Genomic DNA, 17,906 nt, shown 5'->3' with positions numbered 1-17,906 from the left:
TCAAATTGAATTTTGAAATGGTAATCCATTGTAAAAATGACAAAATCATGAATGTCCCAAATGTGGTTAATTACAATAATAATAATAATAATCTTTATTATCCGTATGGAAATTTGTCTTACAATTTGTGCATTACACCAAACAAAAAACATTATAACTATAAGAAACCAAAATGTACATTCACACCAGACTCACTCATAATTTACATGTGACAAAGTTTATACCAGATTGTTCTTATTTAATGATTTGATTGCCAGCACTCAAGACTTAATAGTAAAAAACAACAACATCATTTAAATAAATACAAAATCTTCTATTTAAAAAGAAAGAAAAGAAAATCACAAGTTACAGTTTCATTCTTTCTCTTTTACAAACTGTGTTTTGGGGACAAAAAATTGTTTTTAAAAAGAAAGAATAGTTTTGGTTATGTTGTAACTATAGGACTCATTTTAGTCTTTTTAGGTCCATGTCATTATCATCTGAATGTAAATAAAAAATCTTTCTGGGTTCAGTATAATGCTAGGAACAAAAAAACAAAAATATTTTTCTCTCTGTATGTGAATAGAAACATTGCTTGTGCATTGGAAACATTTACAACCTACAGGAGATATATCTTATAAATATGTCTAGTTGTAAGTTGTAGCTGCTGGCAGTTTTAAAATCTCTTTAGCCAAGTTTTTTTGGTGTGGCATTTCTTTTGATCTACTAAGTCTTTGCGAATTCAGTCTGTGTCTTATTCCATTTCAATCTCCTTGGGATTCTTTCATTTGTTTGTTAAATGAGGAAACTACAAAACTTGTGTTAACAGGTATCAGAACTTTTAAGTTTTGACTGGCAAAAACAACTCAGATATTATTGGAATATGGAAGTGGACAACTGTGTTGTCTGCATGTCAATTGCTGTCTACACCTATGGCTATGAGTACCTTGGAGCCTGTCCTAGATTAGTGATTACACCTCTGACCGTAAGTTTATTGATATGGGTATTGTTGGACTATTTATATTTATCCAAGTGACAGGGCATATTTGTTTGATCAACTGACAGGATAAACAATTGAATAATTGGCAGGATAAAACATTTGATTAAATGGCAGGATAAAACATTTGAATAAAGGGCAGGATAAAACATTTGAATAATTGACATTGAATAACTAAGCCGACATATCTTTTTCATCAATGATTATTAACTGGACCAACATGTTTAACAAATTTACTGAACACAACAGAATAAAGTGCTAATAAATTGTTTAGTTTGTAATAAACTTAATAGAAATGCTTTTAGTTTTTAAAAAAGCAACTACTTTTGTGTAGATCACTACTTTTAAATTGTTAAATTCTCAGTTGCTTAACTAGCCTGAAGATTTTATGATTAACATATAAGTAAGCATTAGTAATCTAGTTGAGACTATTAAATGGGAGCTCATAGTATCTTAAAATTATGTTGGGAATGCCAGATGTTACTTTTTGACAAATAGTTACAAGCCTTTGGTTCACTGAAAGCTCATTCATAGAGACATTGACAAAACTCTTTCTTCCTCATAGGAGGTGAAGTTTCTTCTTTCTAGTTTATGCATAACAACAGCAACCATCTCTATCTTTAGTTTTATAAACATGCCACATTGCTCATTAATAGGACAGATGCTATCTCTGCCTTATGGGAGCCCTACAACTTGATCTAGGTGGAGCACCTGCAGGTCCAGCTGGTACTGGAAAGACTGAAACAACTAAAGATTTGGCTAAAGCTTTGGCTATATGGTGTGTAGTGTTTAATTGTTCAGACAGCTTGGATTATAAGGTGATTAGGACCTTAAATATAATTATGTTTCTTTTATAAAGACTTTATTTGAATTAGTGAATATTGAATATTTAGTTCAAATTATTCATTGACTTAAAAGAGACGCCATGGCTAAGGGGCAGACAAACCATAGCTAAATGGTATAGAGAAGCTTACTTTCATTGAAAAACACCATGGCTAATGGCTTACATATTGTTGTGACTGATCAGAATGCATCAAATCAAATGAATAGAAGAGCATATAAATGCTTGGGAAGACATGGACATGGATCTAGACTTCACCATGTGTAGAGAAGTGGTAGAGAGACATTCATTGAACAGCCATGTAGCAGCAATGATGTTGTAATTATCTCAGCTGACCAACCAAGCTAAATGGAAAAGACTGGAACTACCAGAATGAATGGGAAAATGCCTATCAAAAATAGGGCTCTATAGCCCCAACAAGGAAGGCTCTATGTGATAGCCATAGTCATCTTAGGACAGAGGTCTATCAGTGATGATAATAATTATTCTATGGTTTGACTCCTTCAGCTATATTAATGTTAATTACATTTTTATTAAGCAATTATTAGATGTTATATTTTATGTTGTTGTAACATAAATGATAGTTTCAATTTCCATTGTATTCTTCCAGATGATGGGAGGATTCTTCTCTGGGCTAGCACAGTCAGGGGCCTGGTGCTGTTTTGATGAGTTCAACCGAATCAATATTGAAGTTTTATCTGTTATTGCTCAACAACTTATTACTATCAGAAATGCCAAAGTAGCTAAGGTAGGATTCAAAAGTAGCTAAGGCAGGATTCAAAAGTAACATAGGCATGAAGCTAAAGCAGCAAATATGAAGCATGTCTTACCACCAAGGAAAGTGTCAATTATAAAGTGTAGCCCGAAAATAAATAAAATAATAGCTAATCAAGATAAAGTGACTTTTATCAAAATGTAATTACTTAGATCTGGTTATCATAATATAGAATAAGCTGTAATAAAGACAAAAAAAATTATTAGCAAAAGAATCTAATGAGAAAATAATATTTTCATATTGAATATTGTGCATGAAAGTAAATATTTAGGTTCTAGCTTTCTGAATGAAGATTTCTTGTGTTTTTATTAGGTCTAATAACCCAGATGAAAGTTTACCTTTATTAGATTACATTTCGGCGTGAAACTCAAGACCTAAATGTTTTTTTGTTGTTTGTTTTTGACGTAAAACTCAAGGACTACATGTTTATTTGTTTTTTTTAACATGAAACTCAAGGCCTACATGCTTGCCTCTTGTGTTTCAGTCTAGTCCTTTATTAATCTCCATTATTGCCTACTAAAAGAAAAGTGTTTTTTTTTTAAATATTATATGGAAAGGGAGTTAATCAATGTAATTAATCAGACTAAAACATTGTTCTCTTAGTTTTTTTGGTATTATTATTTATGAAAAGTGTTGCAGACTAAGAAATAAATAACTTCAGTTGTACAAGGCACCATATAAACTCCAATAAGTCCTTCATTATAAAATACAAAGGTCAGTGTGAGAAAATGTGCCTCATTCCTATAATCTTATTCAACTTATTCTGCCCCTCACAAGTCTATAGACTTCTCTAAGTTGTAGATTTTGAATAATGGGATTGGAATTTTTATAACAAAATACTACTGCAAACTTTCCCTATTATAATCAAGTAGATACAAGTGTCTAGGTAAATATAAATAAACCACTCTGGTTTAAAAAGCGAAACAAAATGAACCTTTAAAAGAGTTTATCAGAATAACACACCAATATTTCATCAGAATAACACACTATTTCATCAAAATAACACACCAATATTTCATCAAAATAACACACTAATATTTCATCAGAATAACACACTAATATTTCATCAGAATAACACACCAATATTTCATCAGAATAACACACCAATATTTCATCAGAATAACACACCAATAATTCATCAGAATAACACACCAATAATTCATCAGAATAACACACAAATATTTCATCAGAATAACACATCAATATTTCATCAGAATAACACACCAATATTTCATCAGAATAACTTACCAATATTTCATCAGAATAACACACCAATATTTCATTAGAATAACACACTAATATTTCATCAGAATAACACACCAATATTTCATCAGAATAACTTACCAATATTTCATCAGAATAACACACCAATATTTCATCAGAATAACACACCAATATTTCATCAGAATAACTTACCAATATTTCATCAGAATAACACACTAATATTTCATCAGAATAACACATCAATATTTTATCAGAATAACACACTAATATTTCATCAGAATAACACACTAATATTTCATCAGAATAACACACTAATATTTCATCAGAATAACACACCAATATTTTATCAAAATAACACACCAATATTTTATCAAAATAACACACCAATATTTCATCAGAATAACTTACCAATATTTCATCAAATGAACACACCAATATTTCATCAGAATAACACACTAATATTTCATCAGAATAACACACCAATATTTCATCAGAATAACACACTAATATTTCATCAGAATAACACACCAATATTTCATCAGAATAACACACCAATATTTCATCAGAATAACACACTAATATTTCATCAGAATAACACACCAATATTTCATCAGAATAACTTACCAATATTTCATCAGAATAACACACCAATATTTCATCAGAATAACTTACCAATATTTCATCAGAATAACACACCAATATTTCATCAGAATAACTTACCAATATTTCATCAGAATAACTTACCAATATTTCATCAGAATAACACACCAATATTTCATCAGAATAACTTACCAATATTTCATCAGAATAACACACCAATATTTCATTAGAATAACACACTAATATTTCATCAGAATAACACACCAATATTTCATCAGAATAACTTACCAATATTTCATCAGAATAACACACCAATATTTCATCAGAATAACACACCAATATTTCATCAGAATAACTTACCAATATTTCATCAGAATAACACACTAATATTTCATCAGAATAACACACTAATATTTCATCAGAATAACACACTAATATTTCATCAGAATAACACACCAATATTTTATCAAAATAACACACCAATATTTTATCAAAATAACACACCAATATTTCATCAGAATAACTTACCAATATTTCATCAAATGAACACACCAATATTTCATCAGAATAACACACTAATATTTCATCAGAATAACACACCAATATTTCATCAGAATAACACACTAATATTTCATCAGAATAACACACTAATATTTTATCAAAATAACACACCAATATTTCATCAGAATAACACACCAATATTTCATCAGAATAACACACCAATATTTCATCAGAATAACACACCAATATTTCATCAGAATAACACACCAATATTTCATTAGAATAACACACCAATATTTCATCAAAATAACACACCAATATTTCATTAGAATAACACACCAATATATCATCATAAGCACACACCATTATTTCATCTTGGTCAGTGAATTTGTTTTACTTATTTTTCCAAATTCTATGTGTGTCAAGCAGTTTCTTGTATTTTCTCATGTTGCAATTTAAAACTTTCATATATTTTTTTTTTTGACACCACACCGTATATTAATATAGTCCTGAGATTGTCTTAATCATTATTTCCTATTTACTTTTGACTATTCATTATCATTACCTCTGTTTTAGTGATGGTTTGAGAGGTGGGTGCGTTTATTCTAACTTTTAAAATCCCTAGATAGAAGCTTGGTAATTGCATGTAGTGCATGTATGTTTCCATGTAGGTTATGGTCAAGGAGATTTGGTAATGAAATTGGTTTACCTGATTGGTGTTAAAAACAATACAAAAAAAATTGTCTCTCTCTTTAGATTACTAGACTGGTAAGAACAAAGTTTTCTATGTTGTCTCCCTCTATAGCTCAATAGGTTCATGTTTGAAGGGCGTGAGATCAAACTGGTTCATACATGTGCAGCCTTCATCACTATGAATCCTGGTTACGCTGGACGGACAGAATTACCTGATAATTTACAGGCTTTGTTTAGACCTATATCAATGATGGTACCAGATTATGGTAAGATGATGAAACATCTAGAAGGTCTTTTCCTTAGTAGTATTCAAAAGCTACAAGTATAACAATGGCTAAGTGTTTAGAAAAATCCCAAAAGGCCCATATCTGCAAGTACATGTGATGTCATGGAGGCCTGAACAAACTGTTCATTGTGCAGAACAGGCCTTTGTCTTGTACTTTGCATGGTTCGGGCCAAAGTTTGACTCCTACGGAGATTTATTTATGTATTTAATTTATAAGATAACAAAAATAGAACCTAAACCTATGAACCAGTTTAAAGTTGAGTGATCCTTTTGAATGTTTTATTACTTTTATCTCTGGTATCACATGCAATTTCTTTCTCAGCCTCTGTCATTTGAGATGGCTTGGATCTTATGCTAGATATGCTATATTGTCTCTCTATTCAGATGATGGGAACTTGGGCTAATTCTTTTCATCTCATTTCAGTATTGATACATTTTCTGCTGTAAGACCAATGAAGCTTTTTCCATTAAGGCCATCAGTGTTGATAAAAATGATATATAATAAACTTACAGATGAAGTTTATATGTAGTTTATTGTCACTCCGGTACAAAGTGACTCCTTCTAGATAAATTATTTCCAGTTGAAAAATCTGGCCATATTTTATTGCTTCTTTTCTTTTAGGTCTGATTGCTGAAGTTATCTTGTACTCTGAAGGATTTGAGTCCTCCAGAACATTAGCCAAGAAAATGGTTCAAATGTACAAACTTTGTAGTGAACAACTCTCGCAACAAGATCATTATGACTTTGGTAATAACCTTGACACATTCATCAATAAGTATTTCCTAGAAAAAAAGTACACACTCATAAATAAAATGTCCTAAAAATAGTAGACACTCATGAATAATTATATCCTAAAGCTAAAGACATGTACACACTCAAATAAAATGTGCTTATATGTTTCATTTAGGTAAAAAGCAAATTTATGATAATGTACACATTTTGTTTTAGGTATGCGAGCTGTTAAATCTGTCCTGGTTATGGCTGGCAGTTTAAAAAGACAGAATCCTGACAAACCGGAAGATGTAGTTCTGATTCGAGCGCTTCGTGATAGCAATCTTCCAAAGTTTTTGTTCAATGATGCTAAACTGTTTCAAGTAACTCGGTTTTTACTTTTTCATTTATTATTATTATTAGTATAAGTATCACTATTATTTGTTTATGCTTTGAACTGTTATAAAAGACTAACAGCTATATATATAAACTCTTCCAACAAATGTCAAAACAATAGAAAGATTAAGTAAAAACCACAGCGTTAAGCTCTGTAATAAATGTGAACCATTTGATGAATGGATAAATCACTCTGTTGATTAATAAACCACTACATCTATTCATGTAGGCCCTACTTCTGATTATAAGCTTACTGAACCATACAATAGTAAAAACTGTATATTATTATTATGCCATAAACTAAATTATCACTCATATTACATGTTAATAATGTGTATTTACCTACATGGAGCTTAAGCTTTCAATTAGTTTTTAGACAAACATATTGTTATCTATGAATTATCAATTCATTTGTGGAAAGTTTTTCTTATGGTTTTATCACCAGCATTAACCAGAATATTTCTTACAGATAAATCTAAATTTTTAAAAAATTATATTTTTGGGTGGAATAAAAAAAAAAGTATTAAGAAATAAGTTATGAAACTTGTTCACTGAGTGGTTTTATAATGTTTTGCAGGCCATACTTTCAGATCTTTTTCCTGGTGTTAACATACCAGAACATGATTATGGCCAGCTGAAAGATGAGATCATGAACATCCAACTAGAAATGAAGCTCCAAGTGGTGGACACGCAAGTTGTGAAAGTGATACAGTTCTTGGAGACTATGATTGTCAGACATGGTGTTATGTTAGTTGGACCAACTGGGGGTGGAAAGACCACAATTTACAGGGTAGTGTATTACATTTGTAGCCATTCTAATTGTAGTGTTTTAGAGCCACTAACTTAAAAACACTATTCGACAATGTCGACCCTGGGAAGGTACTGGGCTTTATCCGGGAAGTAGGGTTGTCTACAAAGATCTGATTTATGAATCTGTGAACATGTACTATTTACATTAGATTTTTACCAAATTATTAAATTTTTACTACCCTTACTATTTTAACTGTGAATAGACCTTGATTTTAATGATTTAACTGTATAGAATTTAGCCCCTGTTGTAGATTATGTAGAGAGAGAGTAGTCCTTAAGGGACTGCAGGCACGACATGGCCTAAATTGTGCTGATGTGCCTAAAATCCAAATCATTATGTCCCTTTGTTGTACAATGACCTTGTTTCTTAGGTCTATACATTGAAAGTTAATAACAATCAATAATTAAACACATTCAATATCAACTTTCTCTGTGGCACCAGTGAGACAAAGACAAGAAATAAAAAAGGCTCCTCCCTTGGAATTATGTATAACAATTTGAACAAATTTAAAAATATTTTAAAGACCATCTTTCACACTTAGAGCATTTATATATATATATATATATGTATATATAGTTCGTCCATCGTAGTTTGATGATGACCACTTTTGTCATCCAGGGGGCTGAGGGCTTTGCAAAAGGGTTTTGTGCCCCCTCATTTGGCTGGTGAGACCTATGTAATGTTTGGCCTTCTTTTTCATCTTTGGATGGACTGTCAGATGTAAAATAATACATATCTTGTTTCAGCTAATTTGGGACAGGTTCTGAGTTTTTAGAATTTTTTTCACAATTTCATGATGTAGGTGTAGGTTAAGACATCACTGATATTTTAAGGCAATTATGTCTTACAATGCATACAGCTGCTAAAGGGTTATCTGAAATTTTTTACTCAACCAAATAAAAAAATGATTAACTATTGCCAAATTTTCTTTGAAAATATTCTAACAGCATCATTAAAATGAAAAAAAGAAAATAAAAGAAAGTTATTAGGAAAGTAAAAAGATTCAATACAAATTTTGACACCTGGCAGGCTTTGTCGTGCAGTTGTTTAAATCAGTGATGCCCAACCCAATTCGATCTGCGGGCCATTTTAATTTCCAACTCTAGTGTCGCGGGCCACATGATAGAAAAGATACAAAAAAGTAATGAAATTGACTTGTAACTCTTTTATTTGAGACCCGAGGATCTAGTACTTACACTGAATTACTGGGATATATTTGAATTTTCTTTGTACGCTTCAGAAAATCGCCTTAAGTTCTGTTTATGTTTTTGTTGTTATTGGTTTTGAATACAGCCACACTTTATAAAAACAAACATGCCGGCTAGCATGGTATGATGTTCTACAGAAAGGTAAAGATCCGTTCACTTTTCCTAGTAGATTCTATATTCTGAGTCCTATTTCATGAACACACTAATGTAAAATACAGTTTCAACATTTTTTTTAGGGTGGGAAGGGGGGATTTTCTATATTTTGTGCCGACATTTTGGCGGGCCGGAAGGAAGCACGTCACGGGCCGGATCTGGCCCGCGGGCCGTATTTTGGGCATCACTGGTTTAAATGATCTGAGCTCTTTGTTACCCACCCCTGATGTTTTGTAGGGTAGTCAGACTCATTGCTAGTTATTTGGTGCAGTTCCTTCCTAACTATTTAGCTTGTAACCTAAACACTTTTCATTCTGTTCATAATATTTTTTTACACAATTTAAAAAAAAAATGTTCATCTTTTGTGAATGAAAAGATTAACTGCCAATGTCTACAGTTTGGTGAATGTGTATTGTTGTGTGCTTCAACCTTATTAAGGCATTAGATTAAGCATCAGATCTGATATTACATTGGAAAAGACATAACATTAGAATAGGTATAATATGTATTTTAATTCTAATCAATTTACCTTTACCTATCCCTTAGTCTGTTGGACCATTGGGGCAAGATTCATCAACTGTCTTTCTCCATTCCTCTCGGACTTTTGCCTTAGTTAGAACCTCTTTCAATGGCAGGCCCATCCATTCTTTTATGTTGTCCTTCCATTGATTTCTCTGTCTGCCTCTTCTTCATTTTCATGGTACTAAATCAATAATAACTCTATCTATGTAAGCAAAAAAATGTTTTAAAGTTTTGATGACTTGTTTCATTAGATTCTAGAAAAAGCCTTGACCAGTTTGTACAATCAAGGTGTACAGAATGAATTCTATCAACCAGTTCATGTGTATGTTATGAATCCAAAATCTATTACTATGAATGAATTATATGGAGGTGTGGACAAACAAACGCTTGAGTGGAAAGATGGGCTCATGGGACTGACTGTCAGGTTTTGTGTCAACGTAAGAGTTTAGCAGTTAGATTTAGTTTGAAAATTGGCAAGAAAATATTGCGTTAAGATAAGTGTTAGAATATATTGTTTACTTAACGATAAGTGTTAGAGTAGGTTACATTATTCACATGAGTATGAAGTGTAAATGTATATTATTGTGACTAGCCTGTGAATACATTTGGCATTATTTTGAACTGTTTAGGACACAACCAAAGATCATCAGTGGATAGTATGTGATGGCCCTGTGGATGCATTATGGATAGAGAACATGAACACAGTGTTAGACGACAACAAAATGTTATGCTTAGCCAATAGTGAGAGAATCAAATTTACACCTTACATCCACATGATCTTTGAGGTGCAGGATCTAGCCGTAGCTTCACCCGCGACAGTCAGCAGGTGCTTGCTACTGATTGCATTTCTTCATTTTTAGTTTAAGATATAGATTTGTAATTGAATAAGATATTTTTGTATAGTAATGCCAGGAAAGACTTTTACTTTGACAGTCTGGCTCAGCATCCAATTGTTACAAATATGTTATCATTGTATATTTCTATCAATCATGGATCTAATAACCACAGTTTCGCTACACAAATTAAATTTGTCTAAATTTTGTTGCTTAGTTTTAAAACTTGATCTTAATTTGATTTTAATATATTTTCATGATGATTGTCACATTTGAAGGTGTGGAATGGTTTACGTTGACCCAGATGAACTGAAGTGGTTACCATTTGTTAAAACATGGCTTGATAAATGGGGTAAAAATATGTCCCCGGAGGCTCCTGCCTATCTTCTCAAACTCTTTGAAATCTATGTTGAAGATGGTCTAAGATTTGTCTCCAAAAAATGTACTCAGACAATGAACCAGGTCAGTATTTTAATTTTGTGTTATTATTCTATTAAGAGACCAAGTCCATTATTAGTTCATATTACGTACTGAAAAAAATCATTTGTTAAAATTACACTTAGTCATATTTAGCCTACCTTTTTTTAGTGATATAAACTAAAACTCATTTAAACTTATACAAACTGAAAGTCATATATACTTTTTTATTTCATTTATACCTATTTCAATACAAACAGTGGCCACCAATATAAGACTTATTTTTTCATGCACTTATATCAAAATTAGTTACATTTAAATTAAGTGATTCATATTTCTGATAATGTGTGTTGATTTGTCTTATTTTGAAATGTAATTTTTGTATGTTGATGTAATTATGACATTTAAATGTTAAAACAAAAAAAAAAAAAAGGGAACCTATACACTAAGTTTGGTCAACCCCTTTATGTGTGAATTGTCCTAGAAATGTGAAAAAGTAGCAATTTTTTTCACAATTTTTGCCCTAACATAAACATAACATTTCTATTTTTTAGGGGGGGGGGAGTCAAAGTGTCCATTGTAATAGATTGTAATACATTGTAATAGATGCTATGCTTAAGAGTTACTAAGACATAATTGGCAACACATTTATTCATATTGAAAATCAAACAAAATTTTTTTTAAACTCTAATTATTTAACAAAAAAAAATGTTGTGCAGTGTATATGATAATGTGTATTCACCTTTTTTAATTTCAAGATTATATCATTACAATGTTAAATGGATAGAGATGGAAGGTAGTGAATAATGTAATGATAGAAGCATGCAGATGCTATTAGCTAAGGTTGACCCATCAGGGTGCCAAGAAAGATTCCAGTGCTTTTTAAAAATGATGTTGCATTAAATACAAAGTATCTTAAAGAACTATATCCATACCAGTAAGAACAAATTAGTTTCAATGTAGACTTAAGAATTCTCAACATTTAGATCTGTACTCTTATTTTCCAGGTAGATATCAGCAAAATAAACTCATTTTGTAAGTTGCTTGAAGCCATTTTCTTCTACAAGCTTGGTCAATTTGACTGGTCACTAGAATCCTCCAAGATGTTTCGATTTCTGTGCCAGATCTTTGTGTTTTGTTACCTTTGGGCTCTTGGGGGTAACCTCAATGATGAGTACAGAGATGCTTTTGATCTGTTTATACGACAACAATTTGATGAAAATCAAGATGCCAAGGTAACTGAAACAATATTATGTGTTGATAGTTTCAATCAGATATTCTATTTATACATCATAGACAATTTAGTGCTGAACGGGCTCAGAGTTGATTTCATTGTTGGATAATATAACAACAAGTTTGGACCTTAAAGAACTGGGTATATTTCTTCTACTCACTAAACCTATTGACTTTATTAAAAACTAGACCCATCTAGTAAAAGACTACATTGGTAGTGATAGTAGGAAACAATTAACAAAACGTACACCAAGGAGTCTTCTTTATAAGCATAAAAAATAGTTTTTGTGATTGGATACAGAGATGGGTGAGTCTTGAGTGCATTTTGAATACTGGTGCTTGCTTATAGCTGACTTCATTGAGTAATCTAGTAGCTGGAAAGAAGTCTAGATGTAGTGCATTCTAGATGCACTGCTGAAGTACTATTGAAATGACAACATGTTCTGTTTAAATTTGATGTTATGTTGTCCTTAAAAACAATACTGAAGTTATGAGCATTGAAATTATTTGCAAGATGGAGTGTTTCTCTATTATTAATATAACCTTTCAGCTGCCAGGAACATATCCTTTATGGAGCTATTACATTGAGGTGGATTCAAAGAGAATGGATCTGTGGGAACGTCTTGTCTCATCCTTTCGATTTGACAAATCCATTTCATTTTTTAAAATGATGGTGCCCACTGTGGACACAGCACGTTATGGCTACTTCCTAGAGCGGTTACTTTCTGTTCAAAAACCAGTGCTCTTTACAGGAGGGACAGGCGTGGGCAAGGTAGTATGAAATTAGTTTACCAATTTACCTTCATTAAAGATATGATTATTAGATGTTGATTTAATGTTTTTGTTTAAACTATAACTAAAAAAAAAATGTTGCAACTTCTGAATATTTCTTGATTGGTTAATGTTTGTGTAATTGAAATAATTGACTGCATATCTGAAAGAATGAATATATTGTCTCCTTCAACTTGCTCTAGTCTGTGATAGTAAGAGATTTACTTGATCGCATCTCTGAGAGAATGAACTACGTACCAGTTTACATTAACTTTTCTGCACAAACCAGCAGCGGAAGAACTCAAGAAATTATTGAAGGGAAGTTGGAGAAACGAAAGAAAAATGTTATTGGTAAATTTATTTTTTTGTCTATAACTGTAACATTTTAACTTCTTATATAGTCTTATGTTTTAAACTAAATGTCTGATCTCAGTTTTTTTTTTTTTTTTGTATGTCTTTTTGGCTAATATCCTGACTTATTAATTTCTTTATTTACTCTCTCAAGATATTTTTAGTACTAAAATTAATTTCAGTAATTATAAAATTAAATATCATTTTATGCTAAAAATTGATTACTTAAAATAAAATAATTTTCTATATTTTCAAAACCCTACCAATTGAGTCAAGGTTTGCAGGCTATATAGGCTACTGTTTTGATCTTATGTGCAAAAAGAATCGACAGGGGCTTATTGCAAAAAAAAAAATTTACATGAAGAGCGCAAGTTGAGAAAGAGATCATGTTCTTCCTCAACTACTAACAAACATTTTGTGTTCAACTGCTAATATGCACTTCTCTAATGACCAACAAAAATCTTTTAAAAACTAACATATATGTCTTTAATGACTAACACACATATAGTTCTATAACATCTTCAATGTTTGAAACACATATAAAAAAAAGTTATTTTCACTTGATACGCTTTGCCAGCTATGCTTTAAGGATCTAGAGTGGTTCCCTGCCCCAAATGATTGTCTGGATGGGTTACATCTGTTTAACAAATGATGTCTGGATGGGTTACATCTATGTATAAGTAACACACTTCACACATTGCAACAAATGCATTCAAACAATTAGTAGAACAAACAAAATAGGCTACATTTCTTTTTTTTTTTCTTTTTTTTTTAAAGTTACATGGCTTGGGGTAACAAATCACCCACACACAAATCACCATAATTGGATCATGGTTGTGGCTAAAAGCAGTATGAAAAATAGACTTTGTCCTTTCAATATACCTGCTGGTGGTGAAAGAGTGGTTTTTATATCCTGTTTTGGACAGTTCCAATAGCAGCTACAACAATTTTTTTTCCCTTTCAGCTTTGGCATTTCTTTTTATAATGCCCTGACCCAATGAACTCAGCAAGCTGATTTGTAGTCTATGCTTTATGTAGTTTTAGTTATTTTTTGTCCTGATTCTCTCAGGTCTACCTAGTAAACTCATGAAATGTTTCTGAGGCAGTGATCAGTTGCACCATTAAATGTTTTTTTTTCAAGTTCTTTCAAGAAAACTTGTCAGGTCTTAATTTAACCTGCATTTCTTTTTTCTTGTTTGCTTTCCACACATCAACTGTAGTTTTGTTTTGTACATAACATTGTGCTGTTAGGTAGTTCAGAGTAATGACAGCATAGTGACATGGTATCTGCTTGTAGCCTAATTGTACTTTTAATATTTCCCACATGCTTCATCTCTTGGACAACATGTCCTAGAGCAATTTTTAATACAATAAATTCAGTAACTCTTTGATTGATTGAAATTAAGAATAAGAACAATTTCAATGTTTAACTAATGCATTGTGACATAATAGTCTAAAACTGACTTAATGTTTTAGTAGTATAAATGTTTAATTACAAAATCTCAGAAAATTGAACTCCACTTTTAGAACAATTAAAAAAACAATACAGTCCAATAGATGTGGGTGGGGAACAAAGAAGTGGTAGCGGCTTAAATTGATCATCATTTATATGTCTTTCTATAAGCATCTCAACTGTAGTCTTACATTTTGGATAGCGCATCAAATTATGTTTTTTGAGGATTTGTGACGACCTGCCCTTTTGACTTAAAGCCCCGCCTTTACTTACATATTTGTAAAATGTTTTACATGTTTGGGATGTTCTTTTAGAGTTGAAGATAATTATTTCCTAGTCCAAACCTCCTGCGGGATGAGGGGGATGGGAGCGGGCAGGGTTTGAACCCTGGACTATTGATAAATCTGAACGATAGTCCAGTGCGGAAATCGCATGACCATGCAGCCATCCTATCCTTAATGGCTGACATACAAGACCATAGTAGTAACATACAACTCTTGAAAAGTACCGGTATACTTACATCTTAATTCCTGCTCAAAACTTTGATCAATGCTCATTATTCATGTCCTTCTGTCATGTTTTTCTCTTGTGTACAGGTGCACCTCAAGGTAAACGAGTGGTCATATTTATTGACGATCTCAACATGCCCAAACTTGACACGTACGGCTCTCAGCCACCTATTGAACTTTTACGACAGTATCTAGACTTTGATGGTTTATATGACAGAGAAACAATGACCTGGAAAGAGATTCAGGTGCTAAAAATAATTGCGAACGTTTTTTTTTTCATAAAGGATAACAAAATGTTTACTGTTTGAGTGCATGTGTATGAGTTGAAGATTTTTGATTAAACTGATGATAATAATTTAATAATTTTATTTATAAAGCGCTGTTAACAAACAAAATGTAGGCTCAAGGCGCTGTAATAACATTACAAACACAAACACGACGATAGAAATCAAAAACTAATCTAAAAAAAGTTTTAAACAAGTAGGTCTTAATGTTCTTCTTAAAAGTGGTATAGCATGTTGTCTGTCTGAGATCAATGGGGAGTGTGTTCCAAACCCTTGGTCCGTGCACTGAAAAAAGCCTGCAGACCGTAGCTTTTGAGGGAGAAACATGGCACCACTAAAAGCGTTGAGTCCATTGAGCATAGGGCTCTCTGGGGGACATATGGAGTAATCAGTTCTCTAAGATACAGGGGCATCTCATTGTTATATATACACTGATGACAAAGTGTGGCGACCTTGTAATCGATTCTTGTAAACTGATGTACCTGGAATGATAACAACAGCCAAAGAACAATGGGGAGAGTCTTGCAATGTGGACCACTTTTTTTTACCCTTTATATATTTAGAGGGTAGCATTCTTAATATACTGGCTCGCCATGATATAAAATGTTAAATAATTTTAAAAGATTCAGAATGGCTCATACTGGAAACCCTCTTTGGCTGCAATTTTGAAATCATTAAAACTAGTTCCACCTTGGACTGACAAGCTGTGAAGAGACTATAAAGTTGTTTTAAATAGACATAAATGTAAAAGTATTCAATTTTGTGATTGCAAATATCATTTAAAGAATTCACCTATCCCTTAGCCTGTTTAACTGTTGGGACACCACGCATGATCTGTCTGTCTTTCTCCATTCCTCTCTGGGTTTGTTTTTTTTTGCCTTTAATAGAATCTCTTTCAATGATTGGTCATCCATTCTTTTATGTTGTCTTCCTATCTCTTTCTGCCTCTTCTATTTCCTGGTTCTGTTCCCTGCAGAAAGTTTTTTGCGAGCTCTGAAGACCTTGTGGTCATAAACGAATATGGTCATAAAGTTTTAGTTTTCTGTTATTGACAGCGGTTAGCAGGTCATCTCTGGGCCCAATTGTCATTGTGATCCAGTATCTAATCTTTTGTTTATGTTTCAGTCTTTGTATGTGATAATTAGGATCATTCTATAGCATATATCTATGGCCAGGATCCTCCTCTATAGTTCTGCAGTTCAAGCATATAAAAATGTGGCCATGACCAAAGTCTGATTTAAGTGTGGAGGGCTATACCTTTGTCTTTCTAAATTGCTATGAGTTAACCAAGTGCTCCTGTGAACTGACCAGTAGTTCAGTTTTGGTTTCTTTATCTGAAACAATAGCTCTTAGGTATTTAAATTTACTGACACTTGTCAACTTTCTTTAAGCCTCCAATACTAATGTCTGTTGGCTATTAGAGTCATAATTAGTGTTTTTTCAACATTGATTTGCATACCCTATGCTGTGTAAGTCTTGTCTTTGAGCAACAGGTAAGCTAGTCCCTGCCAGACCATCTATGTATTCAGCAAAGCACAAGTTAGTAATTTTTCTTCCTTTAATGATTGCAGTACCTTTGTAATGTTTGATGTTGAAAGCTTTCTTAAAATCTATTAAGACTTGACAGAGTATCCTGAAGCTTAGGATTTTTTTCTGTTGTGCTGTGACCTTGTCTAAAACCTGCTTGTCCTACTAAAATTTTTGTCATCTATTGGTTTTAGATGGTATAATATAATTTTTAACAGGACTTTGCTGGGATGGCTTATGAGGCATGGTAGTTTTGACAGAGTTGCAAATAGCCTTTTTTTAGCAGGGTGATGATGAGTGATTGAAACCAGGGCTTGGGCCAGTCTCTTGACTGCCAGATCCTGTTGCAAATCTTAAAAAGTGTCTTTATCATCTTTACTCCTCCAGCCTTGTAGAAACTTACCCCCAAAAAAGTATATATGTGTGTGTGTGTTAATGTCATTAAATGATGGAATAGATTTTGTTAAGAGAATAAATAGGCTTTGCAACAAAAAAGTTCAGATGATCAATTTAATTCAAATATTTTCACTCAGCAAAGAGTTTCAAGTAGCACTTTTAATATTTAACAGTCTTAAAGATATTTTGAGTGCTTATTTCACTTAAGAATTTTGGTTTGAAATGATAGTCCTGTTTCTGAATCTATTCTGAAGTGAAAGTTGGGCTACCAGAAGTTATATTATCAGAATTAGAGAATTTAGTGCTGCCAAGAAGGTACAGGTGTGGCAATGGAGATATATAGGCTTTCACAAAATAATCTATCATCAAACCAGAGAAACCATTACTGACAATCAGCAAAGTGGACATATTTAATAATAATAATTTTATTTATA

General features: G+C 32.3%; 1 protein-coding gene across 22 annotated transcripts in view; it reads left to right on the top strand.

Moving 5' to 3' along the window:
• The window catches only part of LOC106061028 (dynein axonemal heavy chain 6-like), a 108,271-nt gene that overhangs the window by 20,772 nt on the left and 69,593 nt on the right, over positions 1-17,906 (top strand). For 19 of the 22 annotated variants that reach the window (XR_008773645.1, XM_056004080.1, XM_056004079.1 and 16 more), the window contains 14 exons: positions 809-964; positions 1,633-1,794; positions 2,428-2,565; positions 5,723-5,876; positions 6,519-6,644; positions 6,846-6,991; positions 7,582-7,794; positions 9,950-10,135; positions 10,328-10,524; positions 10,810-10,993; positions 11,956-12,183; positions 12,732-12,953; positions 13,156-13,303; positions 15,353-15,510. Coding sequence is in view for 21 of the 22 variants with exons in the window: in XM_056004080.1 (XP_055860055.1) it covers positions 809-964; positions 1,633-1,794; positions 2,428-2,565; positions 5,723-5,876; positions 6,519-6,644; positions 6,846-6,991; positions 7,582-7,794; positions 9,950-10,135; positions 10,328-10,524; positions 10,810-10,993; positions 11,956-12,183; positions 12,732-12,953; positions 13,156-13,303; positions 15,353-15,510 (2,418 nt within the window). In the remaining variant the exon portion in view is untranslated. The remainder of the gene's footprint in view (positions 1-808; positions 965-1,632; positions 1,795-2,427; positions 2,566-5,722; positions 5,877-6,518; positions 6,645-6,845; positions 6,992-7,581; positions 7,795-9,949; positions 10,136-10,327; positions 10,525-10,809; positions 10,994-11,955; positions 12,184-12,731; positions 12,954-13,155; positions 13,304-15,352; positions 15,511-17,906) is intronic. The other 3 variants (XM_056004083.1, XM_056004090.1, XM_056004092.1) reach the window with 3 other exon arrangements.

The sequence above is a fragment of the Biomphalaria glabrata genome, chromosome 11 (genome assembly GCF_947242115.1).
Source record: "Biomphalaria glabrata chromosome 11, xgBioGlab47.1, whole genome shotgun sequence".
Lineage (NCBI taxonomy): Eukaryota > Metazoa > Mollusca > Gastropoda > Planorbidae > Biomphalaria > Biomphalaria glabrata.
This window is presented reverse-complemented; position numbering and strand designations above follow the sequence as displayed.